This window comes from Narcine bancroftii, chromosome 1, assembly GCF_036971445.1.
Source record: "Narcine bancroftii isolate sNarBan1 chromosome 1, sNarBan1.hap1, whole genome shotgun sequence".
Classification (NCBI taxonomy): Eukaryota; Metazoa; Chordata; class Chondrichthyes; order Torpediniformes; family Narcinidae; genus Narcine; species Narcine bancroftii.
Window position 1 is genome coordinate 383788130 of NC_091469.1, and position 27628 is coordinate 383815757.

Genomic DNA, 27628 nt, shown 5'->3' on the forward strand with positions numbered 1-27628 from the left:
GGTGGATCCAGGTGATGGAGGGGGGTTGATCAGCATCTGCAAACTTACCGACCCATCCTCCTACTTTTTCATCCAGGTCATTTATAAAAATCACAAGAGTAGGGATCCCAGAATAGATCACTGCAAAACTCCACTGGTCACTGACCTCCAGATAGAATACATTCTGTCCACAACTCCTCTCTGCTTTCTACAGGCAAGCCAATTCTGTATCCACTCAGCCAAGGTTCCATGCATCCCATGCCTCATAACTTGCTGAACAAATCTCCCATGGGGGACCTTGTCCAATGGCTTACTGAAATCCTGATGCACCACATCTACCATCCTACTTCAATAATATTTTTTGTTACTTCCCCAAAAACTCAGTTAAGTTTGTGAAACATGGCCTTCTCTTCACAAAGATATTCTGACTATCCCTGAGAAGACTGTACTTTTCTAAATGCTCGTAAATCCTGTCCTTAAGAATCCTCTCCATTAGTTTTCCCACCACTGATGTAAAACTCATTGGTTGATAATTCCCTGGATTCTCCCTTTTACTTTTTTATACAAGGGGGACTACATTTGCCATTCTCCAATCCTCTGGCACCTCCCCTGTGGTCAAGGAAGACACAAAGATCATTGCCATTGCTCTACTTCCCACTGCAACCTGGGGTATATCTCACTCGATCCTGGGGGCTTATCAATCCTAATATTTTTAAGAAGATCCATCACTTCCTTTTTCTTAACCTCAGTATGGTCCAGCACATAAGCTTGTTCTATTCTGACTTCACCTTGACCAAGGTCCTTCCCTCTGGTGAATACTGAACCAAAGTTTTTATTTAATACCTCCCCAACCTCCTCTGCCTCCAGGTATGTGTTGCCTTCTTTATACTTTTGCAAGTCAACCTTCACGCTTGTCATCATTCTTTTCTTCAGGTAAGCGTAGAATGTCTTAGGATTTTCCTAATCCTACTTGCCAAGGCCTTCACATGCCCCCTTCTAGCTCTCCTAACTCCTTTCTAAAGTTCCTTCCTTGCTACCATCTAATTCTCATGCTTCCTTCCTGTTTTTTGCTTCCTAAATCTAATGTATGCTTCCTTCTGAACTCTTCCTATGCATTAATCTATCCAAATGCCTTTTGAACATTGTGATTTCCCCCCCCCCCCCCACCCCCCCTCCCCCCCACTTCCATAGCTTCCTCTGGCAGCTTGTTTCAAATGTGGACCACCTCTGAGTGAAAACATTGTCCATTAAGTCCCTCTTAAATCTCTCCCCCTCACCTTAAACTTTACCCCCTAGGTGTAGAATCATCTACATCTACCTTGGGGGAAAAGGTATTCACTTTGTCAGTGGCCCTCAGGATTTTATAAACCTCTTTACAGTTAGCCCTCTGCTTCAAGGAATAAAGCTTCGGGAACCCTACTTAGCCTCAGCATCCTCTCTAATCTTGGTTTTGATACCTAGTTCCCATGAGCCTGTGTGGGTTATTCATCCATGTCGTCATCTGCCTATATCCTGCCTATATTCAGCCAATGAGTGCCTCGCTGGTCTGTTGCCATGACCACCTTTCATGTAGACATCTCCCATGCTTGTCATTCTCAGCGGAGTGTATTCTCCTTGTTTCTGGTCCCCTGCGCTGGTCCACTTCTCCCTCAGAGTCTGCAACCCCTTGAGGTCCGCTGCCCAGCACAGGTGCCTCCATCTTGGGCATTGACCTCTGTTATTGCAGAATTTAAAGCAAAACACTGCCAACTCCTTTAACAGGCAATTTAAAGCCTGTAGGGAGCCATCGGCATTACAACTGAGCAGTAGGACCCTGCGGAGCAGCACTGTGTCTCCTCTCCCCCACTTTACAGCAGCAATGAAAACCCAGTCTATTCAACTTTTCCACTTTCTACTGTAATGTTCTAGTTCTGTCAACAATCTGGTGAAAATTATGATTGGCTGATGGATTGACCAATTTCCATCTACGAAGTTGATTCTCCAGGTAGTCAGAAGTTTCCATGGTTCTTCTTGGGGGTTCTTTTAATGGTTACTGTAGCTGGGGGTTAAATTCATTTAGAGAGCCTCTTGATTTTATTTCTCAGTCATCTGTGCTAAGGCACTAGTTTGAGATTGAAAAATCATAATATAAAATATCATAATATGATATTCTTAAAACCTCTTTACTACAAAATATTTCACTCTTTCTCATTGCATTATTATGAGATCTGAAATGACCTGTTTCCTTGCTGATTCTGCAATATATCAATCTTGGTAACTATCTTATATTCCATTTTATGAAGTAGTATTGACACTATTACTGCTAATTGATTTGCTTAATCAATATATTGGATTCAAGTTGCTCATAATTATTGTTTTAACATGCTTCTAATTTCCTAATTTTACTGTGTGCTTTGTAACCACTATTGCTTAAAGGCCTATAACCATATAACCATTTACGGAGCGGAAACAGGCCATGTTGGCCTTTCGAGTTAAAACCATTCCAATCGATATTTTCTGCCCCATGCTCCAAAACTGCTTTTAGTTCTTACTTTTGAGGATTTTTTCTGTTTTCTTCTCGAATCCCCAGCATTATCAGGCTATCCCTCCACTTCCCTTTTGCCTCTTGCTTGTAGAAGTATTATGGTGATTTTCAACCAAATTTCCAGTGGTTGCCATATGTAACCCTTCATTTTGTCTGTCAAGTCAAGTTCAAATTTACTGCCCCTTTTTTATAACTCACTGCTGTGGCATCATCAGCCAATTTGTAAATTTATACTGGGTTGCAAATGTTGTATGCCTTCAGATTAAAAGCAGTCAATTTTTGTCTTCATCCCATTTTTTTTGCTTTGTTTCTATCATTATTTCTACAAGGTTCTCTACTATTGAAATTTAACAATCTGGCCAAGCAGTGCTAGGTTACAAACTTGCATTCTTTTTACAAACAAGTGTTTACATTTGGGGATTATTTTGCCTTGGGTGCCTTCTTGTTTTTCAAAGATATGGCCTTGCCCTCATTCATTTCTGTCCTTGCTCCCTCAACAACTTCAACTGGATGACATCCATTCTAAGGGCAGCTAGCCTTTTTAGTTCCTTTTCTTTACCAATGTTGAACCTTTGGAAAATCACAACTCTATATTCCTTAACTGAGGTAGCATCTTCCTTAAGTAGCTGTACATTTCAATCTCTGATCGTCCTCGTCTGTAACAAGTCTTTCCCTGGTCATATGCATTAAATGTATTTTTGGAGGTCCTCTTGTACTTCACTGCCACTTTTGCTTCCTCATTTTTTACATTCTCTCTGCACATTCTATAATCTGCTTCGTTCTCACTTGCATTAACAAGCTGGCATCTGTTCTGTGCTGTTATTTTGTTAGGTATTTACCTTCTTCTTGATCATCCAGGGGCTATCCAATTGGAATTTACCTAAACATCTTCATCTTAAAGGGCATGTTGTAGGACAGTAATAGTTTTGTCTTCCAAGCTTTGTCTTTGATTTACCCAGGATAGATATGTTCTTATTCCATTGAAACTGGCCCTTCTCCAATTAATTATATTAGCTAGAGTCAATCTTCAGCATGATGCTGAAACAAGCCACGAAAGACCTCAACAATGAAGACGCTGTTTACATCCGGTACTGCACGGATGGCAGTCTCTTCAATTTGAGGCGCCTGCAAGCTCACACCAAGACACGAGCAACTTGTCTGTGAACTACTCTTTGCAGACGATGCCATTTTAGTTGCCCATTCAGAGCCAGCTCTTCAGCGCTTGACGTCCTGTTTTGCGGAAACTGCCAAAATTTTTGGCCTGGAAGTCAGCCTGAAGAAAACGGAGGTCCTCCATCAGCCAGCTCCCCACTATGACTACCAGCACCCCCACATCTCCATCGGGCACACAAAGCTCAAAACTGTCAACCAGTTTACCTATCTCGGCTGCACCATTTCATCGGATCCAAGGATCGACAACGAGATAGACAACAGACTCGTCAAGGCAAATAGCGCCTTTGGAAGACTACACAAAAGAGTCTGGAAAAACAACCAACTGAAAAACCTCACAAAGATAAGCGTATACAGAGCCGTTGTCATACCCACACTCCTGTTCGGCTCCGAATCATGGGTCCTCTACCGGCATCACCTACGGCTCCTAAAACACTTCCACCAGCGTTGTCTCCGCTCCATCCTCAACATTCATTGGAGTGACTTCATCTCCAACATCGAAGTACTCGAGATGGCAGAGGCTGACAGCATCGAATCCACGCTGCTGAAGATCCAACTGCGCTGGGTAGGTCACGTCTCCAGAATGGAGGACCATCGCCTTCCCAAGATCGTGTTATTTGGCGAGCTCTCCACTGGCCACCGAGACAGAGGTGCACCAAAGAAGAGGTACAAGGACTGCCTAAGAAAGCTCTTGGTGCCTGCCACATTGACCACCGCCAGTGGGCTGATATCGCCTCAAACCGTGCATCTTGGCGCCTCACAGTTCGGCGGGCAGCAACCACCTTTGAAGAAGACTGCAGAGCCCACCTCACTGACAAAAGACAATGGAGGAAAAACCCAACACCTAACCCCAACCAACCAATTTTCCCTTGCAACCGTGTCTGCCTGTCCCGCATTGGACTTGTCAGCCACAAACAAGCCTGCAGCTGACGTGGACACTACCCCTCCATAAATCTTCGTCCGCGAAGCCAAGCCAAAGAAGATATTAGCTAGAGTAGCCAATCACATTTTTCACAGGTATTCTGAATGTTGAAACTCTCCGTACAAATGCTGGAACCTATGTTTGACCTCCTTGTACTGTCTCTTAATCTGGCCATAACTAAATTTGTTCTGATTCTTGCACTAGTGCTGTCTATGTCTCTGTATTCTTTGTGTACTGTAATTGTTTCTCTTTTTGCAATGTTTCAAGCTGGTACAGTCTCTCATCAAAATAGTTTAAAATATAATTGCATTAACAAATATTCTTGCAAGAAAATTGGCTGCACCTTTGTTCCAATGGAATGGTCCAGCCTGCACAATTCCTACTTGGTCCAGAACTTGTCTGAATGTCCTGAGAATCAATGTCTTTCAATTTTCATTACACATTCATCTGCTTATCCTCTTACTTCATTGTCATGTAACATTGGAAATACCCTGGAAATAGTGTTCTAGTGCTTAATCTCTTTCCTATCTTCTTATAATTTATGTTAAGACCACCTTTTTTCTGTATATTTTATTAGTAGTGAAATATTTCCAATGTTATGGACACTTCTTCCTTCAATGAGTAATCTGGGACTCCCTTGGCCTTGTTTCTGCAAAACAGAATTTTGCCCTTTCTGATTGCACTCCTGTCATCAGCTCCACCACTTTATATTTTTTCCAAATATACAGCACAGTAACAGGCCCTTCCAGCCCCCAAGCCAATGCCACCATATACACAAATTAACCTACAAATCCTGTATTTTTTGGAAGGGCGAGAGGAAGCTGGAGCACCCAGAAGAAACCCACACAGACACAGGGCACCGTACAGACAGTGCCAGATTCAAACTCTGGTTGCTGGTGCTGTAATAGCACCACGCTAACTGTGCCTCCCATATGCTGGATAGCTGTGTGAGAGTGGCACACACCTTGCAGAATATAATAATCCAGCACGTGATCGCTTGTTATAAAAACTTCAGATTCTTTAATTAGTTGTAATCAAATTCTCCATTTCTTTAATAGAGTTTGATCTTGTATCTCTGGATCAATGGGCCAAGGCTCAGGTTTCTAGTCAAGTAATTTAAACATTATACAAATGTAATCCAGTAAAAGTTGTGCACAGGTTATACTTAATCAATATTTCTTGCCTACTACTTGCTTTTAAATTTGTGATTTTTAAAATGTAGTATGGGAAAGAGTAACAGTAAATATTTGTGTATAATGCAACCCATGTATAATGCGACCCCCCCCCCATTTTTTAGGGGAAAAAGGGGGAAAAGTTTTACCCCCGTGTATAATATGACCCCCCCCTCCCCTCACACGCCTGAGTCGCACTGGCGTCTCTCTGCTCACCCGCCCGCTTGGCCTCCTGAGATGCGCTTGTGTGTCTCCACTCACCCACCCGCTTGGCCTCCTGAGTCGCACTGGCGTCTCTCCGCTCACCTGCCCAGCCGGCCTCCTGAGTCGTGCTCTTGTCTCTCCACTTGCCCACCCAGCCAGCTGCCTGAGTCGCGCTGCCGACTACCGCTCACCCAGCCAGCCGCCCGAGTCGCGCTGCCGACTACTGCTCGCCCACTCACCTGCAGAAATTTTTAAAAATTTTTTTTACTCTCGTGTATAATGCGACCCCCCCCCCCCCTATTTTTGAGGGGAAAAAGTTATACACGAATATTTACGGTATCCTGTGGACCAAATTTTTGAGATTGTTATTATTTTAATAACAAGTTTATTGTTTCATTTACTCCTACAAGCCTGAAGCTTGAATATTGCATCTTTTTCATCTTCTGTAAATATTAGGTTTGGTTAATTTAAAAAGAATACAAAAATTATTAAGGACCTTCTCCATCCAGCACACAGTAGCTTTGATCCACTATCGTAAGAAAGAAGGAACAGGAGCATCAAAATCACGACTGTCAGGTTTCTTCCTGCAGGCTGTGAGATTTATGAACAGTATCCTGTAACTGAGTAAATTATCCCAAAATATTTATACGTATTTAAATTATATCCTTATGTGTGTATATATAATATATATACATGATTATTAGGTGCTCCATGGTCTGGGGAAATGCTGTTACTAGTCAGATAATAATAAACTTGAACTTTTTGTGTTCTTTAATAATAGTTTTAATGAAACAAAGATACTTTTAAAGTATGTGAACTGAAGTTCTTCTAATATAATTTACCCTCTGTTGAAACCTACTTTTAGTATTATGAACGTTTGAATGATTTGGTGACTGCTCCTGCACCAATACCTCCGCTTCTTGTATCTGGTGGTCCAGGCTCTGGAAAATCCCTGTTGCTATCCAAATGGTATGTTCTTATTTCAACAGTGTCATAATATTTTCATTTCCATACATGTCCTATTATGTATATTGAATGCTATATTGATCATTCTAAAATATTTAACTGAGAAAATGGTAGATAGAGGAAGGGACCAAGAAATTGAAAATGAAAGTTTTTTATTGTTGATTTATTTTTATATTTTTTAAAAGTTATGATAGTTTTGAATGCAAATGAATGAATTAATAGTATACATGTCACCAGTAGCCTGACCAATTGTGTAGTCAGACTCTGAATCTAAGCCTTGCAAAGGGAGGCATTTCCCTTGATATGTTATGTCCACTGTTATCATTTCATGGGATTACTATCAGCTCTTATGCCTTTATTTACAAAATGAGCCTTTGGAAGGCACATGATCTACAACACATGGCTAGGATGATAAAAAGGACGTACAGCGTACTTCCCTTTATCATCCTTGGCTTTGAGAATGATAAAGCTATTTTACATATCCTGGCACAACATCATGGGCTGAATGGCCTGTTCTGTTACATTTTATGAAAGTTGGGAAGTCACGCTGTAGCTGTATAAAACTGGAGTGTTGTGCGCAGTTCTGCTTGCTGGATCATAGGACAGATGAGGAGATTTTGGAGAGCGTGCAGAAGTAGTTCACCAGGATGTTGCCTAGATTAGAGAATATCAGCTATATGGAGAGGTTGGTTGAACTTAGATTGTTTTCTCTGGAGCATCAGAGGCAGAGCGAGTGACCTGATAGAAGTACATAAGATTATGAGGGGTATAGATAGGGTATCTATGGTGGACATTTTCACCATAGGGGATTATTTTAAGGGGTGGGAGTTTAAAGGGGCATTTTCCCCCCACAATGTTAGGGACCTGGAACATGCAGCTGGGGGAGGTGGTGGAAGCAGATACAATGGCAATATTAAAAAGACTTAAATAAGCCATGAAAAGAGGAGTCACGTGATGGAGTAGTGGCCAGTAGGAGAATGCCAGCCCTCTCCAGAAAAGAGGAAAACAAGCAAAGAAAAAGCAAAGCCCCAGATACACAAATCACAACAAATTAAAAAATAAAGGTGTAGAGAAAATGGCACCAAAGAAAGAAAAACCAAAAACAACGGGAAGAAAAGAAGAAGGAAAGACGCCGGAAGAGAAAGGTGAAGCCTTACCTGCACGAAAAAGCAGGGATCCACCGCTCCCCGAGGTTAGTGGAGACCCCGCACGGTCGCGACTGCGCACAACAAGGAGAACACTGACGGTAAGGGGGGACCAGCTATGGAGTGAAACTCCACAGCATGAAGAGCTGAGAGATGCCCAACAGCAGGGCTCCCAGCTGGAAGATAAAGAAACCAATGGGAAAGGGAGAGGTGAGAAAGAAAAATGGAAGCAAGAGACACAACAGATAACCAACCCAGAAGAAGAGGAACAACATCAAGAAATCATGAAAAAAAACCCAACAAACTGAGACAAGCAACTCAACAAGAAAGTCAAAAGAGACACAGATATAAGGAAGAGAAATAGAAGACACAATCTCAAAAGCAGACATAGAAGAAGAACACCAAGCTCTGCACAGAGGAATAGGAGGTAAAATGAATGGACAGTACATAAGATAGAAAAAATTTCAAGAACAAATGAAAGCATTAAAAGAATGGTTAACACTAGAATTTAGTGAAATGAAAAGTACAGAAGTAAAAGTGAGTAGAATAGAGCTGGTCCTAACAGATGTAGGAAAAGGATTAGAAAATGTGGAAGAACGTGTAATGGTGGTAGAAATGGAAGTGAATGAATTTTTTTTTAAATTGGAAGAAAGTGTCAAAAAAAGTTAAAGAAACACAAGAGTTGTTAGCTCAGAAGATGGATATAATGGAAAACTATAGTAGGCGAAACAATATAAAGATAATGGGCCTTAAGGAAGATGAAGAAGGCAAAGATATGAAAGAATTTATAAAAGAATGGATCCCAAAAGTCCTGGGAATGCCGGAAATGCAGGAAGGAATGGAAATAGAAAGGGCACATAGAACATTAGTCCCGAAACCACAGTCACAACAAAAACCAAGATCTGTTTTAGTAAAATTTCTGAGATACACGACAAGAGAAAATATATTGGAGAAGGTAATGAATAAAATTAGAGAAGACAAGAAACCACTGGAATACAAAGGTCAAAAATTTTTTTTCTACCTAAACATAAGTTTTGAACTCCTAAAGGAAGGAGTTTAATGCAGCAAAATCGATCCTATGGAAAAAAGGCTATAAATTTATGTTAAGACACCCAGTGGTGCTTTAAATAGTTATCCCAGGGCAGCAAAACAGACTGTTCTCGGATCCGAAGAAAGCACGAGAATTTGCAGAACACCTGCAGGACAGAAAGAGAGATGAAGAGATGTAACAAGAACAAAGAACATATAAAGATGTAAAAATAATGTACAAGTAAGAACTAAAAGAGGGAAGTAAGGGAGAAGGGAGGGGGTAAAGAAAGAGGAGGGGTTAAAAAATAATAATAAAAAGTAAAAGAGGGGGAACTTTGCCGTAATGTGAAGATAAAAATCTTTTCTGGAGGGGGTTGGGTGGGAGAGAATAACAGTCACTGCGAAATCAGTTGACGCTTGTGAACAAATTCGCAGTCCAAATGGAGAGGGGAGTTGTGGTTGCCCGTCAAGGGACGAGGGGCGACTCGGGGTGAGGGGTACACTTGAGGTTAAGGGAATTTTAGATGTGGGAATTTTAGATGTGGGAATTGTTTAAATATTTTATGTTTTAAAAGTGTTGTCATATAGTGCGTTCAAAAAAAGAAAACTGAGGAAAGAAAATGGGGAAAAGGGGAAAGGTGGTGGTGAGGAACTGGAAATGAGATGTAAACAGAGTATGAGATGGCCATGTTGAACTATATGACTATAAATATTAACGGAATACATTACCAAATAAAAAGGAAGAGGCTATTAAATTTGCTGAAAATAGAAAAAATAGATATAGCATTCGTGCAGGAAACACATCTGACTGAAGTGGAACACAAAAAATTAAGGAGATATAATTCAAAAGCCAGAGGTGTAGCTATATTAATCAACAAAAATGTACCAATCAAAAAAGAGGAGGAAATAATAAATGCAGCAGGGAGATATGTAATGATAAAATGTCAGATATATTCAGAGCTCTGGAATTTGGTCAATATATTTGCACTGAATGAAGAGGATCAAAAATTTATGCAAGATATTTTTTTTAAGATTGTAGACGTGCAGGGTAATATATTGATAGGAGGGGACTTTAACCTTAATTTGGATTCAAAGATGGATAAAACTGGATAAAAGACTAGCAAAAAGAACAAAGTAGCCAAATTTATGGTTAAATCAATGCAGGAAATGCAACTTTTGGATATATGGAGGAGACAACACCGAAAGAAGAAGGAATACTCATATTATTCGAGTAGACATAAAACATACTCAAGGATTGACCAGTTCCTGTTGTAAGTCCATATCCAGGGAGAGTTAGGAAAATGGAATATAAAAGCTAGATTGTTATCTGATCACTCACCCCTGTTATTAGCAATAGAACTGGAGGACATCCCACCAAGAACATATAGATGGAGATTAAACTCCATGCTACTTAAAAGACAGGATTTTAGAGAATATATTGAGCACCAAATTAAAATGTATTTTGAAATAAATACAGAATCAGTAAAAGACAAATTTATATTATGGGATTCAATGAAAGCATTCATTAGAGGGCAGATAATAAGTTATGTAACTAAGATGAAAATGGACTACAATCGGGAAATAGAACAGCTGGAAATGGAAATCGTAAGTACAGAAAAAGAACTAGCAACAAGCTACAACAAGCTACAACAAAAAGAAGAGAATTGGTGGACAAAAAAAATAAAGTACGAAACATTACAAACGTATAAAGTGGAGAAGAACATAATGAAAATAAAGCAGAAGTATTATGAGCTAGGAGAAAAAATGCATAAAATACTAACCTGGCAACTTAAAACAGAACAAGCTAAAAGAACCTTATTGGCGTCAAGGAATAAGAACAAACAAATTACATATAACCCAACAGAGATCAATGAAAACTTCAAGGAATTCTACGAGCAATTATACCGAACTGAGAACGAAGGAAAAGAAGACAAAATAGATAAGTTTCTAGCTAAAATTGAATTACCAAAATTGCAAGAAGAGGAGCAAAACAAATTGATAAAACCATTTGAAATAGAGGAGATACAGATATATTAAAAAAGCTACTAAACAGTAAAATGCCTGGGGAGGACGGACTCCCAATAGAATTCTATAAAACATTTAAAGAGTTACTCATTCCTCCTCTCCTGGAAGTACTGAACCAGATAGAAGAAACACAAAACTTGCCAGATTCATGTAAAACAGCAATAATTACAGTAATACCAAAGACGGGGAAGGATCCACTAATACCAGCATCGTATAGACCAATATCTCAACTTAACTCAGATTATAAGATAATAGCAAAACTATTAGAAACAGATTAGCCAACTGTATACCAAAAATAGTAAAACTAGATCAAACTGGATTTATTAAGAAAAGACGAACAACGGACAATGTTTGTAAGTTCCTTAACTTAATCCATCCAGTACAAGGAAATAAGACGTCAACAGTGGCTGTTGCTTTAGACGCAGAGAAAGTCTTTGACAGAGTAGAATGGAATTATTTATTCAAAGTATTACAGAAGTTCAACCTACCAGAGAAATTATTAATTGGATTAAAACATTATATAAGGCTCCAGTGGCGAAGGTGACAGTAAATGGATATATATCAAACCAATTTAAATTAAGCAGGTCACCTAGTCAGGGATGTCCGCTATCTCCCTCAATGTTCGCTTTAGCAATAGAACCACTGCAGAACTGATAAGAACAGAAAATAAAGTAAAATGGGTAAAAATAAAAGAGAGAAAATATAAAATTAGTCTATTTGCAGATGACATCATAGAATACTTAACAGAACCAGAATTATCAATAAAAAAATTGCATAAGAAATTAAAGGAATATGGAGAAACATCGGGGTACAAGATCAACGCAAATAAAAGTGAAGCGATGCCAATGAATATTGCGGATTTCACAAAGTTTAAAAAAGAATCACCATTTAAATGGGAAACACAAGCAATCCGATACCTAGGTATTAGACTAGATAATAATCTAGGCCATCTATACAAATTAAATTATCAGCCATTAATTAAGAAAATACAAGATGACTTAGAAGATTGGAAAGATTTACCACTGATTGGAAGGGTAAATTGCATTAAAATGAATATCTTCCCAAGGATACAATACCTATTTCAATTGTTACCAATTCCCTTAACAGAAATTCTTCAATGAGCTAAAGAAAACAATAAGGAAATTCTTATGGAAAGGGGGGAAACCGAGGATAGCACTAGATAAATTAACAGAATGGTACTAACAAGGTGGTTTGCAGCTACCAAACCTTAAGAATTACTATAGAGCAGCACAATTAAGATATCTATCAGATTTTTATCAAACAAGGGAAAAACCAGATTGGACCAGGATAGAGCTAGATAAAATAGGGGAGAAGGTACCAGAACATATACTTTATAAGTGGGATGAAAAACTGGTGCAAAATAGAAGTTCACCAGTACTGCTCCATCTGCTCAACATTTGGAAGAAGATTCATGTAGAAAGGAAAAAAAACAAATTACCAACTACCAAAATTACTATTGACGCAAAATCAACTAATCCCTTTCACAATAGATAACCTTTCCTTCAGAGAACAGAAGAGAAAAGGGATTAAAAGAATAGAAAATTGTTTTTTGGGAAATAATTTATTATCATTTAAACAAATGAAGTACAAATATGGAATAACTCATGGTACAATGTTTGCATACCATCAACTGAAAACCTACTTAAAGGACAAATTGGGAAGCAGACTAAGGTTACCAGAAGGAAGCAGCTTTGAAAATGTGATTACAGACACAATGATAATTAAAAGATTTATAACAAACATGTACATCAAGCTGCAAGAGAAAGAAAATGATGAAATAAGCTGTAAACCCAAACAAAAGTGGGAACAAGATCTAAACATAAAGATAAAAAATGAAATATGGGAAAAACTATGCTCCAGAACTATGAGGAATACAATAAACATGAGGTTACGCATGATACAATATAATTAGTTACACAGGCCCAAAAGTTAAATAAATGGGATCCAACATTATCCGATAGATGTTTTTGCTGTAAGAGGGAAATGGGAACAACAGTACGTGCAATTTGGACATGTGAGAAAGTGAAAACGTTTTGGGAAGATCTAAATCAGGTATTAAATAAAATCATAAAAAGCAACATACCAAAAAATCCAGAGATCTTTCTTCTAAGTAATATAAGAAGTAAAGAATTAGGCCTCAAACTGGATGAAGCGCAAAAAAGATTTATTCTGATAGCCTTAACTGTAGCAAAAAATTGTATAATGTCAAGTTGGAAATCAGAAGAGAGCCTGAGAGTACAGCAATGGTACATGGAAATGAATAAATGTGTTCCATTGGAAAAAAAACCATATAATTTAAAAAATCTTTCTTCTCTTTGGCTTGGCTTCGCGGACGAAGATTTATGGAGGGGGTAAAAAGTCCACGTCAGCTGCAGGCTCGTTTGTGGCTGACAAGTCCGATGCGGGACAGGCAGACACGATTGCAGCGGTTGCAAGGGAAAATTGGTTGGTTGGGGTTGGGTGTTGGGTTTTTCCTCCTTTGCCTTTTGTCAGTGAGGTGGGCTCTGCGGTCTTCTTCAAAGGAGGTTGCTGCCCGCCAAACTGTGAGGCGCCAAGATGCACGGTTTGAGGCGTTATCAGCCCACTGGCGGTGGTCAATGTGGCAGGCACCAAGAGATTTCTTTAGGCAGTCCTTGTACCTTTTCTTTGGTGCACCTCTGTCACAGTGGCCAGTGGAGAGCTCGCCATATAACACGATCTTGGGAAGGCGATGGTCCTCCATTCTGGAGACGTGACCCATCCAGCGCAGCTGGATCTTCAGCAGCGTGGACTCGATGCTGTCGACCTCTGCCATCTCGAGTACTTCGACGTTAGGGGTGTAAGCGCTCCAATGGATGTTGAGGATGGAGCGGAGACAACGCTGGTGGAAGCGTTCTAGGAGCCGTAGGTGGTGCCGGTAGAGGACCCATGATTCGGAGCCGAACAGGAGTGTGGGTATGACAACGGCTCTGTATACGCTTATCTTTGTGAGGTTTTTCAGTTGGTTGTTTTTCCAGACTCTTTTGTGTAGTCTTCCAAAGGCGCTATTTGCCTTGGCGAGTCTGTTGTCTATCTCAATGTCGATCCTTGCATCTGATGAAATGGTGCAGCCGAGATAGGTAAACTGGTTGACTGTTTTGAGTTTTGTGTGCCCGATGGAGATGTGGGGGGGCTGGTAGTCATGGTGGGGAGCTGGCTGATGGAGGACCTCAGTTTTCTTCAGGCTGACTTCCAGGCCAAATATTTTGGCAGTTTCCGCAAAGCAGGACGTCAAGCGCTGAAGAGCTGGCTCTGAATGGGCAACTAAAGCGGCATCATCTGCAAAGAGTAGTTCACGGACAATTTAAAAAATAAAGTCACATTAATTGAACAAATTTGGGAACCGTACATGGAACACAACAGAGAGGGCCTACCATGGACCTCCACCCCCTAAAATGATAGAATGAGAAGATGAAATGAACTGACCCAGTGTGTAAAAGTAGATGACACAATTTTCTTGTTTATTTTCATTTTGTGATGACATTGTTTAATGGGTTTATTGTATTGCATATGTTGAACGTTTAATGGGTTTGGAGAGGAGTGGGAGGGAAGGGGTGGAAAAAGGGGAGAAAATGACACTGTGTATATTCAAGAGGGAAATGTTTGTGCGTATTTTATTTAATATGGTTCATAGTGTGAAAAATTTTTTAAAGTTTTTTAAAAAGCCACGAAAAAGCAGTGGAAAGATGGATGTAGATTAGATGTAGGCAAATGGATTAGCATCATGGTTGGCATCGACATTGTGGGCCAAAGGGCTTCTGCTGTACTGTTCTATCTTCTAATACTGACCTTTGCATTTTTTATATTAAATAATTTACTTGTCTTTTGTTTTAAAAGGATTGAACATCAGCAAAAATGTTCCCCAAGCACTTTAATTTTATACCACTTTGCGGGAAGGCCTTTATCCACCAGTTCTGAGCCAGCATTAATAATTAAAAGACTCATTTTAAAGGTAGAGAATTAGAAACTTCATAGTTCTTAAGAAATAGAAGGCAGTAACTTTTAATTGTACAGTATGTCAAAAACAGAAAATGCTCGAAATTCTATGGTCTCTGGTCTGAAACCTTGCCTGTCTTTCTCTTCCCACATCGGATTTTCAGCATCTGGAGAAGTTTTTCATTTTCACTGAATCTTAATTCTAATTGATTTTAATGAGATATTCTACAATAAACCTTGTGTAGATACAAGAGATTGCAGACACTGGAATCTGGAGTAAAAATGAGCAGCTAGAGGAACTGAGCTGGTTAGGTAACATCTTTGGAGGGAAGAGGCACTTGATGGTTAAGGTTATGGCCCTTCATCTGGACCTAAAACATCGACTATCTCCTTCCCTCCACAGATGGATGCTGCCTGACCTGCCAAATTCCACCAGCAGCTCATTTTTTGGCTCCCAAACCTTGCATAATTTATTGTGTTGGATTAGAAAATAGTTTGTGTGGCTAATGAATTTTGAATTTGAAACATACAGCTGAAAATTGCAGCGAAAGGGAGACTAGCATTGTGAAAGTCTTCATCAAAAATACTTAAAAATAAAATCACTGATTCCAGAGCATGAAGGAAAATAAAGGATTCCTTATAAATGTGTTTCCTGATGGCAGACGCATCTTGTATAGAGATGAGTTTTATGATTATCACCAAATCATTAACGCGATGCCAGTTTTCTTTCTTTGGTTTGAGAACTTTCTGATTTTGACTAGAGCAATATTTATTACCTGCAAAAATGAAAGGGGAAGGTGTAAATGAAAAAAAAGATAGTAAATGAATCCTCCCATTTATATAACTGTTTTACATTAAATCTTGAAAATGGTATGGCATGGAAGGATGCCATTCAGCCCGTTGTTTGTTCTATTTGAAAATGGGGTACCCAGTCTAATGCAATACACAAATGATTTGGAAATACTCAGCAGGCATCCATAGGAAGTAAAAGGTAACCAACCTTTTGAGCCCGAAATGTCCAGCCCAGGCCCTAAACATTGATTACCCTTTACTTCCTATGGTTGTTGCGTGATCCACTGAGTTTCTCTAGCACTCTTGTGTATTGCTTTTGTCCCAAGAATATAGACTTCCTTGTTTAACTTGCCCAGACTAATTCCACTTTCTATTGCTCTATTCTTCTTCTGGTCTCAGTTTCTCAATACAAGTGCTTCCTAAACATGAGGGTTTTTGCATCACACGTACTATATTTTTCTAGGTACAGACATCTTTCCTAAACTGTCCTCTAATCTTACCAATATAAATTTATACTCCCTCATTATTGGTACTATTGTTTACAGTTTTTATTTTATAATTCCATGTTGTACTATTCCATACAAATACCAACTATTTGTATGGAGGCTGCTGTCTCCATCGACATTTGGCTACATATCTCTCACCAGTTTCTATGTGCTAGCAAGCTCATTGCTTAACGGCTTCCATAACATACGACAGAGAATGAGAGAGACAATCACTTCCAGGTGGTCTATCCCCAGCAATGACTCCCTCCCACAATGCAACCCTGAGTCTTTGACCTCAGCAACTGAGCATCAATACTTGTTTACCCTGCCTGACCTGCCCAACATAAGCATCACAGACAGCATCTCCAAACTGAGCTATGCAGTCATTCACTGCCTGATTCGTTTCAAATTCCTGGCATGGCAACATTGTCAGTAACACATCTCTCTTTGTATGTAATGGTATAATAACCCATTTTAATTCCTCCAGTTCCATTAGTATTCTTACTCCTGGGAATGTACCTGAGCATTAAATAAGATATTTGTATCTATAGATGGTCATCACAGATATATAAAGTTTTTGGGATGCTTGTCATTTTGCCCATGATGTCTGTGCTGCCTTTCGAAGCAATGACAATTCTATTCCCCGATTCCATCATCCTTCTTGTTTCCCTGTAATCTATTCATCCAGCATGCCAATCACCATCACCCTGATTCTCCTGCTGCCAAATCTACCCTGGGAATAATTTAAAATCACTATTGAATCTGCATCTTGTGTTTTTGGGATGTGAGAGGAAACCAGAGTGGCTGAGAGAAACCCACACGGTTACGGGGAGCACGTGTAGATGCCACATGGACAGCACTGGAGGTCAGCATTAAAAATCTCCGGATTGCTGGAACTTTGGGGTGCCTGCTGTGTTAATGTGCTGCTGAAGCATGTACTAGAGATGTATGTGTTCTCTGTTTTCCTAGTAATTGATTGATCAGACATAGTCTGCTTGCTGTATGTACAGTCTTTAGTCTGTGTCATCCATGTAAAATCTGTTCCATGCAATGCTTTTTCTTGTTTATTTCCAGCTGTTGCAGCATTCCTGGTCGGTATCTGCCCTTACACTGGATCCGAGTAAGTTATTGGAGGAATTTCCCAGATGGCTGGAGAAATTATCTGCATGCCACCAGGGCAGTATCATCATTATCATAGACTCTATTGACCAGATTGAGGTATGAATAAGACCAGAAGCCCACAAAATAATTTCAACTGTGAACGAAACTCAGAATAAAACCTACAGATTGATGCAAATCAGAAACAAGAAAATATTGGAAAAAACTCATCAAGTCAGGTAGCATATATGAAAAGAGGAACAGTTGGGTTTTTTTGGGTCTCTGACCTATTATCAGAACTTGGAAGGAGAGATGCAAGTTGGCGTGTAGTTGGAGAGAAGATGGGAGAAATAATGTGTGGGACAAGTGTGATAAGATGTGTTGAAATGATTTAGTGTCAGTAATTATCAGCAGATTGAGCTTCTTGGTGTAATGAGGTATTCATGGTCATCTGATGGGATCTGGCCAGCAGATTAGACTCAACAGGTAGGGTAAGAAAAACTGAGCCCATGTGATTAAAAACAAAAGAAAATGGAAAACACTGGAAAAATAATGCAGGGCAGTATCTGTGGAAAGAAGACCAGGTAATATTTCACTTGCCCAGAGAGAGGGAAAGAAACTCATTTGTCTTGATAGCTGTGGTGGGGAAAGGGGATGAGTGGAACAAAGGACATGACTGACAGAGAAACCATGTAAGGAGTACGATAAGGTCAAACTACAGTGTAATTTGAGGCATATGCTCTGGTGTGGGAAGCCCAGCAATGGAGACCATACGCAGAGACCATCTATTGGTACCTCCTTAGGTGGAGTTGGGGAGGTTCAGGAAAGGAAGGGAAGCCAGAGAAGGACAGTGTGAAGATGAGAACAGAAAGGTAGCTGGGTGCCAGAGTGATGACATATTCGAGTTCCACAGGAAGCAGCACTAGTGTATTTGTTGATGTATCAGAAAGAAGAGTTAAGGGAGTGAGCTTGAAGGGAGTGAAACAAATCTGGTCCACAAATCAAGATTTCACTGTTTATTTTAGTTATAGCTGCTTCAATATAACAATGTAATGTATGAATTATTTAATGAAATGGGAGTGTTTATTCAGCGAAGATTTAAAAAAATCTATGAACAGTGAAAGGAATTGCTGCACACGTCAGCACCCTCTGGTGATGGAGAGGTCTCATGAATTGGAAATACTGCAGGTTACAGGCCTATTAATGAGCTCATGTTGTGTAAAACCAATTTCAAATTAACCATAGTGATTTTTCAGAATTGTATATTAGCACTTTTATTGCCAATTAAACCTGCTATGGAGTGTTAATTCCAATAATTACATCAAAAGTACCCTTTTTAATAATGTGCTAATTGTTAAAGATGTCAATAAACTTCTCTTGCCTTCTTATACTTTTTCAACTGCTTTCAAAAAAAGTTCATCCATTCTAACTTTACTCACTTCTCAGTCCTGGCTTTGTATCTCAACCAACAACAAAACGATTGACCTCATCATTCACCAAGTCCCCAAGTGCCTCCTTGCCTTTGCTGGTACTTGGAACTTTGTGGGCAAGGTGTATTGAAATATAAAATTAGTTCAAATAATTGTGCATTATGTTCCACTGTACTGAAATTTGACACATTTAGAGGTTCAGTACAAGTTTATTAGTGCTCCCATTCATGCTTTTTCAGGACACTTAAAAGGAATAATTCAAGCCTTCAATCACAAGCTGCTTTCAAATTTCAAATTAATATGTTTGCAACTTATGCTTTAAATTGGAATGAATCATTACTAAGATTCTTGTTCGAAGAACTCTGCTGCTCTAAAACTAGAAAGGGCTGGAACTCAGCAAGTCAGACAACCTCTGGAGAGGGAAGCAGCTATTTTGGGAGGATCCTCAATTTCTTGGCCCGTTCTTGAGCATTGCTGGCAAAATCTCCTCCTTAACACCAGTGCTTTGCAATGCCTGCATATTCAAGCCCCTGCTACACTCATTAAACATGTGATTTTGCGTTGCCATGTACTGCCCCAGCCCCAACTATAACTTTTCAGATGACAGCTATCAAACAATGGTGAGATGGAGCACAGCAAAGATAGAGAGTCTAGTGGGATGGTGTTAGGAAAACGATGTTTCCTTCCGTGTTAATAAAATAAAGGAAGCAGTCATCAACTTCAGAAAGTAGGGTGGAGCACGCACCCAGTCTGGAGACCTTTAAGGCTTCATGAATAAACATCACCAACAACCTATCCTGGTCCAATCACATCAATACTGCAGTTAAAAAAAAAAGCACATCATCACCTCTACTTCTTCATAAGTCTGAGGAATTCATCATGTTTCCAGTATTCCTTACCACATTATATAGATGCACCATGGTAAGTACCCTGTCCAGATACAAGTAGCTTGGTATGGGATCTGCTATGCTGAAGAATATAAGAAGCTGGGTGTTGTGAACATAACTCGAGGCATTACACAAAGCAGCCTTCCCGCTGAATCCATCTTCACCTCCTGTTGTCTTGGGAAAGCAGCTGACATTAAAGGACGTGTTCCATCCCTGTCACACACGCTTCTGTCTCCCTTCATGCAGCACATACACAGTTTGAAAATGCTTTTCTCCAGATTTAATTACTCTTTCTTTCCTCCTGTTATCAGACTTGTGAATAGACCTCCCATTTTTATAAGATAATACCTCGCACTGTTCAACTGTACTTCTCTCTAACTGCACTTTTATTATAACATTCTTTTTGTTCTTGCGGTGCCTGGTATGGCATGTAGGGGATGACTTGCTTGAATAGCACACAAAGCAAAGTTTGTCAAATGTTTCTCAGTTCATGTGACAATAAATGATTCAATTCCAAACTCGTAGTCAATTTAAGTTATAAAACATTAATAGTACAATCATTTTTAAACCATTTTTAGCAAGCTGAGCGGCACATGAAGTGGTTAATTGACCCATTGCCCGTCAACGTGAGAGTAATTGTTTCTGTAAATGTGGAAACTTGTCCCCAAGCATGGAGGTTAGTAATTGGTTTGTACAATTTTTGACTTTTGCAATGTTCATTGCACTGAAATATTAATTTCAGTACAAACTTTTAATCTTGCTTTCTGCGCGATTTTTTTTTTAAACAAGCTGGTTATGTTGTAATCATTCATGTGATACAGCAGAAAAATCCTAAATATTCATGGACCAAACAGTTGATATATCCTGAATCGTGTATGAATTACCATGGATCTCAGTAAGGTGGTCAGATCTCCAAGGCAAATGCATCCTTTGGGGAAGCTGGGGAAGCAACTGTGGAGGCCCTTTGGGAGATACTTGTATTATCAATGGCCTTTGTTGACTTGTCAGAAGATCAGATGGTGGCTAATGTTGTCCCATTATTCAAAAAAAGGCAGCAGGAAAAACCCCAGGGAGTTACGGGATGGTGAGCCTGTTGTCAGTACTGTGAAGGTTGCTGGAATGGACTCTGAAGGACATGGACTACCAGCATTTGATAGGCAGGAACTGATTTGGAAGTAGTCATCATGGTTTTGTGCATGGAAAATGTCTTATGGATCTGATTTTGAAGAGGTAATCTTGAGGAATGATGGATGTATTCTATATCAATAATAGCAAGGCCTTTGATAGGCTTTCACATGGGAGGTTGGTCTGGTAGGTTAGATCACATGGGATCCACGGTGAACTGGCTAATTAGATCCAAAACTGGTTTGGTCAGAGGAGTTGATGTGTTGTAGTGGAGGGTTGCTCTTTTGATTGAAACCTGTGATGCAAGGGTCAGTGCTGGTTCAGTTGTTTGTTATGTATATTAAAGATTTAGATGACTATAATGACAGATATCACCAATATTTGTGATTTATTAGACTGTGAGTAAGGTTACCCAAGTTTATTATAGGATCTAGATCAGTTGGGAAGGTGGGCCAAGGAGTGGCAAAGGGAATTTAACTCTGATAAGTGGGAGGTGTGGTATTTTGCTAAGTTATACCTGAGCAGCACTTGAACAGTAAATGGTGAACCTTTGGAGAATGTTGTAGATGTGACCTAGGGGTACAGATGCCTGCTTAATGGAGATGCTGTGATTTATTAAAAGCACAGAAATGCTGGAAAAACTCAGCAGGTCTGAGGTCTAGGTACATACTTCCCTGAAAACAATGACATGGTGGACAAGGTGAATAAAGCAGCATTTGGCACTCTTGCCTTCATTGTATAGGGTAACCAGTACAAAAGTTGGGTCAGTTGTACAAGGTGTTGATGAGAGCATCTTTGGAGTATTGCGTGAAGTTCTGGATACCTAGCTATTGGAAGAATGTCAATAAGTTGGAAAGGATGCAGAAGAGATTGACCAAGATTGAAATATAGGGCTAGGGTGGGTCTTTACAGTCTGAAATGTAGAAGGCTGAACTGTGTCTTTAGAGGTTTATAAAATCATCAAGGACATGGATAAAGTCTTTCCACTGACTTAGTCAACACTAATAGCTATCAAAGACAGAGGTTTAAGGTGAGAGGAAACTGAGGGACAACTTTTTCTATGCATCAAAAACCATGGTGGTTTGTGGTCAGGATAGTAGCACCCAGGTCTATCAGCTCAAACTGAGAGGGCTGCAGACCCTCTAGGACACCAGGTTAGGAGAACACTACCCTGCCACGAGGAAGCCCAGAAGAGGACCCAAAGGGTTGGAGAATGCAGCCGTGGACCAGCATGGTGTTTGGTGTCCAAAGGATTCATACAGGCTGTGAGCTGCTGGTGATTGGCTTATGGGAACTAGATATTGGGACCTGGATTTATGAGGGTGCTGATGGCGGATAGCAAGAAGGGCTCCTAAAGGGGCTCAGGTGCTGACTGTTTCTTAGTCACATTGAGGATTCAGAACCAGAGGTCGAGAAGATGCATTTGGGAGGCCCGGAGCTTGAGTTCACTACTGAACTGGACAGGATATGATGTAGGTTCTAGAGGTTACGGGAGTGCAGAAGGAAACAAAATCCATGGGCACTCGATATCTCTGAGATAATTCTTTTTTTGCTTCTATTTCTTGTCTTGCTAATGGTGCTGGACTAGTGGCATCTCTTTATGTGCTTTTACAAGGCAAACAAAAAAAAAGATCTTGTGCATGTGACACAAGCTTCAATCTATGCAAGACATAGTCATTAAGTCTTGCACAAAGATATAATCTTTCTCAGTTTTATCAGCTTCTCCAGTCTACTTCTCTGCCCAAGGGAGCAGTAGTGGCTGCCTCATTGAATGTATTTAAGATACAGGTAGTAGATTTTTGAAGAATAGGGGAATAAAGGATTACAGGTGGGTAAGTGGAGCTGAACCCATGGTCAGATCAGCCACATTCTTGTTGAATGGCAGAGCAGGCTCAATGGGCCAGATGACTTGACTCCTGCTCCTATTTCTCATGCACCATTGCTGCCTTGCTCTTTTCCCACCCACTGATCCCATAGCTAACAAAGCCCTCAGATGAAAGCAATGACTTTATTTAAAAAAAGATGTAATAAAGTGATATTTGCTGCTTGTTGGTGAATCAAATTTATTCATTTGTTTATTTTGAATCAGATTATGGCCAACGCTTCATCTGGACCCATTGAGTCCAAAGGATATCAAGGCACTGATTAACATAGAATGCCACCATGCTGATGTAAGGCTAACTAGAGAGCAGGTTTGTACACTGCTATCCCTTTTCTTTATGAAACAGCAGTCCACCTGTTCCATTTTTAAAAATAAATAAATTTTAGACAAAACATGACTCCGTCTTAAACGGTTGTTTCCATGAACTATAATTTATAAATTACTCTTCGAATTCAGAATCTATGAAGTATAAACAATCATTGCTTTTTCTTTCATTTTAAACTGGATTGAATGACAAAATATATTCTGAGTAAATCACTCATTATTTCAGAAGTGTTTTGGATCTTGAGTTGAGAGAATCAAGTGGAATGCACGGTTAATTAGATTAGCCATATAACCGTTTACAGCACGCCATGTCGGCCCTTAGCTAGCTGTTTAGTGTCAGCATTTGACCAGCAACTTTTTTTTGACTATTGCAATTCATTCCCAACTGGTCAACCTTGCTTTAGTTCCTGTACACTTGAGTTTGTTCTACTGCTCCTATCTAGCACTGAACAACACTCACCCATCAGAATTCCAACTTATGTTCAATATGCAAACATGCTGAAGACACTCAGCAAGTCATCAACAGCATCCATAGGTTGGTTACCCTTTAATTACTGTGGACGCTGCTTGACCTGCTGAGTTTCTCCAGCACACTTGCACATTGTACTTGACTCCTGCACCTGCAGACTTTTTTGTTTAACTCCATTATGTAACTGAGCCATTGTATATCAGTTGGTGAATTTCTAGTCACTTGATTATCTCCGAATGTAACTGCTCCTCCGTCAAAGATGCTCACGTGGTGGAATTCCCTTTCTAAATGTCACCGATTCTGGTTCTTATTTTTAAGATGCTCTTTAAAATGTTCTATTTATTGACTGACTTTTTGTCAATATGCTGTAGCTGAGAACTGTGTCCAGTTCCCTTTTAAAAAAAAAAAAAATACTATGCAAGCAATTCACAACCATGAGAGGGAATGAGTCCGCACCTGGAGTATTGTGTGCAGTTCTGATCTCCTCACTTGAGAAAGGGTATGTTGGCTTTGGAGGTGGTGCAGAGGATTTTCACCAGGTTGATTCCGGAGATCAGGAGGATCGAATGATTTGCCTGGGACTATACTTGCTGGAATTCAGACGAATGAGAGAGGATCTTAAAAAACATAAAATTATGGAAGGGGCAAGATAGAAACAGGGATGTTGTTTCCACTGGCAGATGAGACAGGAGCTAGGGGATGTTGCCTCAAGATTTTGGGGAGTAGATTTAGGATGTTGATGAGAAGGAACTGCTTTTCTCACTACTATCAATGAAAGGCACAGTTAGATGGATTTTTGCAGAGTTGGGGAATAAAGTATTATGGGGATGGGTGGGGGGAAGCATGTAGGTGGAGCTGAATCCATGGCCAGATCACCCATGTCGAATGGTGGAACAGGCTTGACAGACCAGATGTCCACCTCCTGCTCCTATTTCCTGTGTTCTTATGAATGCAGAGCCAGCCAGAGAGGAGGAACACCAAGATGCCAGTGCTGAGTGTGTCCCTTTTCATAACAGTATTGAAGTAACCAGTTGGGTCCCTCAAGCCTACCCTGGCATTTAATATGGTCCAACTTCATCAACTTTTCTTTGCCAGTTCCCCACATATGCCAATTCCCTGATCTTGAACATAGGAAATTGTACACAGCTAGACTCCTTGGGTTATGCTACATGTATACTTGATGTTCCCAAAGGAATATTGGAAACAATGCTGCTCTGACGTTGTCATTGCAATACAATAAATGTACATAGATGTTTGTCTTTGAAAATTACAGATTCCAGAATTCAAATAGGAAGTATTTCAAAATGGAACAAAAAAAAAGTTTTATAGAGAATGTTGAGCTTGATGGCTCTGATCCATTTATTCCTATCTTATCCTATCTTTAATACTGCGTTACCCAGCAATGTCACCAAAAACCCCAAGTCACTGAAAACACAAAAGGAAGATGGAAAATTCAGAAAATACATTGAGAAAGTGTAACAGAATGCATCTAACTTGTTTAATGTATTTTGATGTCTTTTCCATTTCCCTCTCAAAAATGCCAATTATTTAGTGCATTTGAGCTTCTTAGTGTTTCCTCCTTGTTGATCTCTGGAATCAATTCTTTCCTTTTCTTTGTATTTTATGTATATGTTATTTTTGTGGTGTTATGATTAGAAATGAATGTGATATGTGAGAGTACATTGTTGCCAGGGCCTCGCCTGGGCTGAGTTAGTCACTTGTGTTTATCAGAAATGTTTGCCTTCACTCCCTCAATTCCTCAGCCAGTTTACCAAGTAAATATCAAGGTCATAAACACCACAAAAATTCACACCTTTAATTGATCCTTGGTCTTTGCAGAGTTGGCTCTTTTAGGTGAAGCACTCAGTGCTGCAGTTGTGTGGCTCAAGTCAGCATACAGTTGAACTAAGCAAAATCCCTGCACACTTGAGGAGTCAAATGGCACTTGCTGACTCAGCTTGAATGAAAAATAGCTTGGGTGATGTAGCCAAAAATAAGTTGACCTTGCTGGAACTGTATGAGAAGGAGGACATAAAATTGGTGTAGAAATTATGTTTCCTGCTTGTGTGCTTGCAGGAGAAACAGCTGGAGAAACATTGCAGATCTGCAACTACGTGCAATGCCCTATATGTTACACTCCTGGCCAAAATGATCACATGGTGAGTGCCATTTATTGTGCTTGTGCAATATGTGGTCCCCTATAAAGTGTCTGTAAATTTTAAAGGCCATCCTTGCATGAAGAGGGATTCTCTTACAGCCAAGTGAAGGCGATGATAGGCAGCTGAATGAGGTACAATACTGCCCATTTAAAAAGGAAGGAAAGATACACATTTCACAACCTCTGGGATTTTGCACCATTTGTTAAAGTCATAATCGAAATAAAGAAAATGTAGCAATAAATTTATGCATTGCTGTCTATCTCAAACAACAATGTGGGAATGGTCAGTTCTTTAAAGATAATATTGATTATGGGATAAATATTGCCAAGACACCAGGAGAGCTCCCATTTTTCAGACTACAGCCATAATAAGTTTTAACCTTCAAGTAAAAGACAGCACTTGTGCCATGCATCACTTCTTCAGTATTGCACTTCAACAATAGCCTAGATTTATGCACTCAAGTGAGATGAACTTTCTTTTAGAGGCTAATAGTTGACCATAGCTGAGATTCTTGGGTTAAACTTTAATCTTGTCTCTCACATCACTCATGAACGTGGCCCACTCGATGGAGATGCATTATGACTGCCATATATTTGTTAATCATTTGTTTATGATTTATGTTTTATACTACTTTGATTTAAGTGGCAATCCATGTCTTTCACTATCTTTCTTTCTCCATTGATCCATCACGAAAGCGACTGGATTTAAAGCACAATTTACTCTGAAATATTGAAGTATCCTCCAATCTTTGAATGTATGGATGTAAGCAGTTGCATTGAAGTTCATCATTTATTACCGTTCTTGTATACTTTCTCTGGCTCCCAGGGTTTTTAAAATGAAATTGAATTTGTTTATTTTGGTTTAAATTTGGAACAATATCAACATACTTAAATGCTTAAATAGAAAATGTAAAGATATTTGTCTTTGTTTAGCATCAAAGGCCTTGAGGATGCTGACAGTATTCTCCAACAATGTTTTCAATGTCAGGACACAGTGTCCTTATACAGACTTGTACTACAGTCTGTACAGCAAGCTCTGCCTAGTGATGGGGACAGACAGCTAATGCAGGAGGTGAGAATAAGTATTAACCTCATTTCAAAGAAATGAATGCATGTGTGATTACACTGAAATATCAATGGCACGAGGAAAGAAGAGAGTCCCAGTTATCGGCATCCGTGTGTTTGGTACAAATAAACTCCTAATGCTGGAGAAACTCAGCAGGTCAAACAGTGTCCTTTATATAGCAAAGGTAAAAATACATAACCGAAGTTTCAGGCTTGAGCCTTTTATCAAGGTATGGACAAATGTCGACAGGTGTTCAAGCAAAAGTGTAAGGGGAGGAGGTGTGGTCGGAAAGGTAGGAGGTAATGGTGGAAAAGGGAGGGAGGGGACAGCAGCGAACAAGGGGAGGAGGGAGGGGGAAGAGGAGAGCAGATTAGCAGAAACCAGAAAAGTCTATGTTACTGCCCAGACGGAAAAATCAGGTGTTGTTCATCCAATTTATGGGTGGACTTGGTGAGATAGTACATAAGGCCATGGACAGGTATGGGAGTATGACACAGAAATGAAATGGTTGGCTGCTGGGAGGTCTCTGTCACTGTGGCAGACAGAGCGAAGGTGCTCAGAGAAGCGATCTCCCAATCTGCGCCCTCACGCATTCATCACTCCCCACCAATCTTGCTCCCAGCACCTTCTCCTGTGGCTGCAGGAGATGCAACACTTGCGCCCACACCTCCCCCCTCAACATGGACCAGGGCCCCAAACAGGCCTTTGAAGTGAAGCAACACTTCACTTGTGTATCTGCAGCACTGACGTTCTGTATCTGGTGCTCCCTTTGTGCTCTTCTCTACATCAGAGAGACTGGGT

General features: G+C 39.9%; 1 protein-coding gene across 5 annotated transcripts in view; it reads left to right on the forward strand.

Moving 5' to 3' along the window:
* The window catches only part of nphp3 (nephronophthisis 3), a 153018-nt gene that overhangs the window by 78796 nt on the left and 46594 nt on the right, over nucleotides 1-27628 (forward strand). For 3 of the 5 annotated variants that reach the window (XM_069913528.1, XM_069913529.1, XM_069913527.1), the window contains exons 12-18: nucleotides 6837-6940; nucleotides 15013-15127; nucleotides 17463-17606; nucleotides 20382-20479; nucleotides 23018-23120; nucleotides 25680-25762; nucleotides 26695-26833. In XM_069913528.1, the coding sequence (XP_069769629.1) occupies nucleotides 6837-6940; nucleotides 15013-15127; nucleotides 17463-17606; nucleotides 20382-20479; nucleotides 23018-23120; nucleotides 25680-25762; nucleotides 26695-26833 (786 nt within the window). The remainder of the gene's footprint in view (nucleotides 1-6836; nucleotides 6941-15012; nucleotides 15128-17462; nucleotides 17607-20381; nucleotides 20480-23017; nucleotides 23121-25679; nucleotides 25763-26694; nucleotides 26834-27628) is intronic. The other 2 variants (XM_069913530.1, XM_069913531.1) reach the window with 2 other exon arrangements.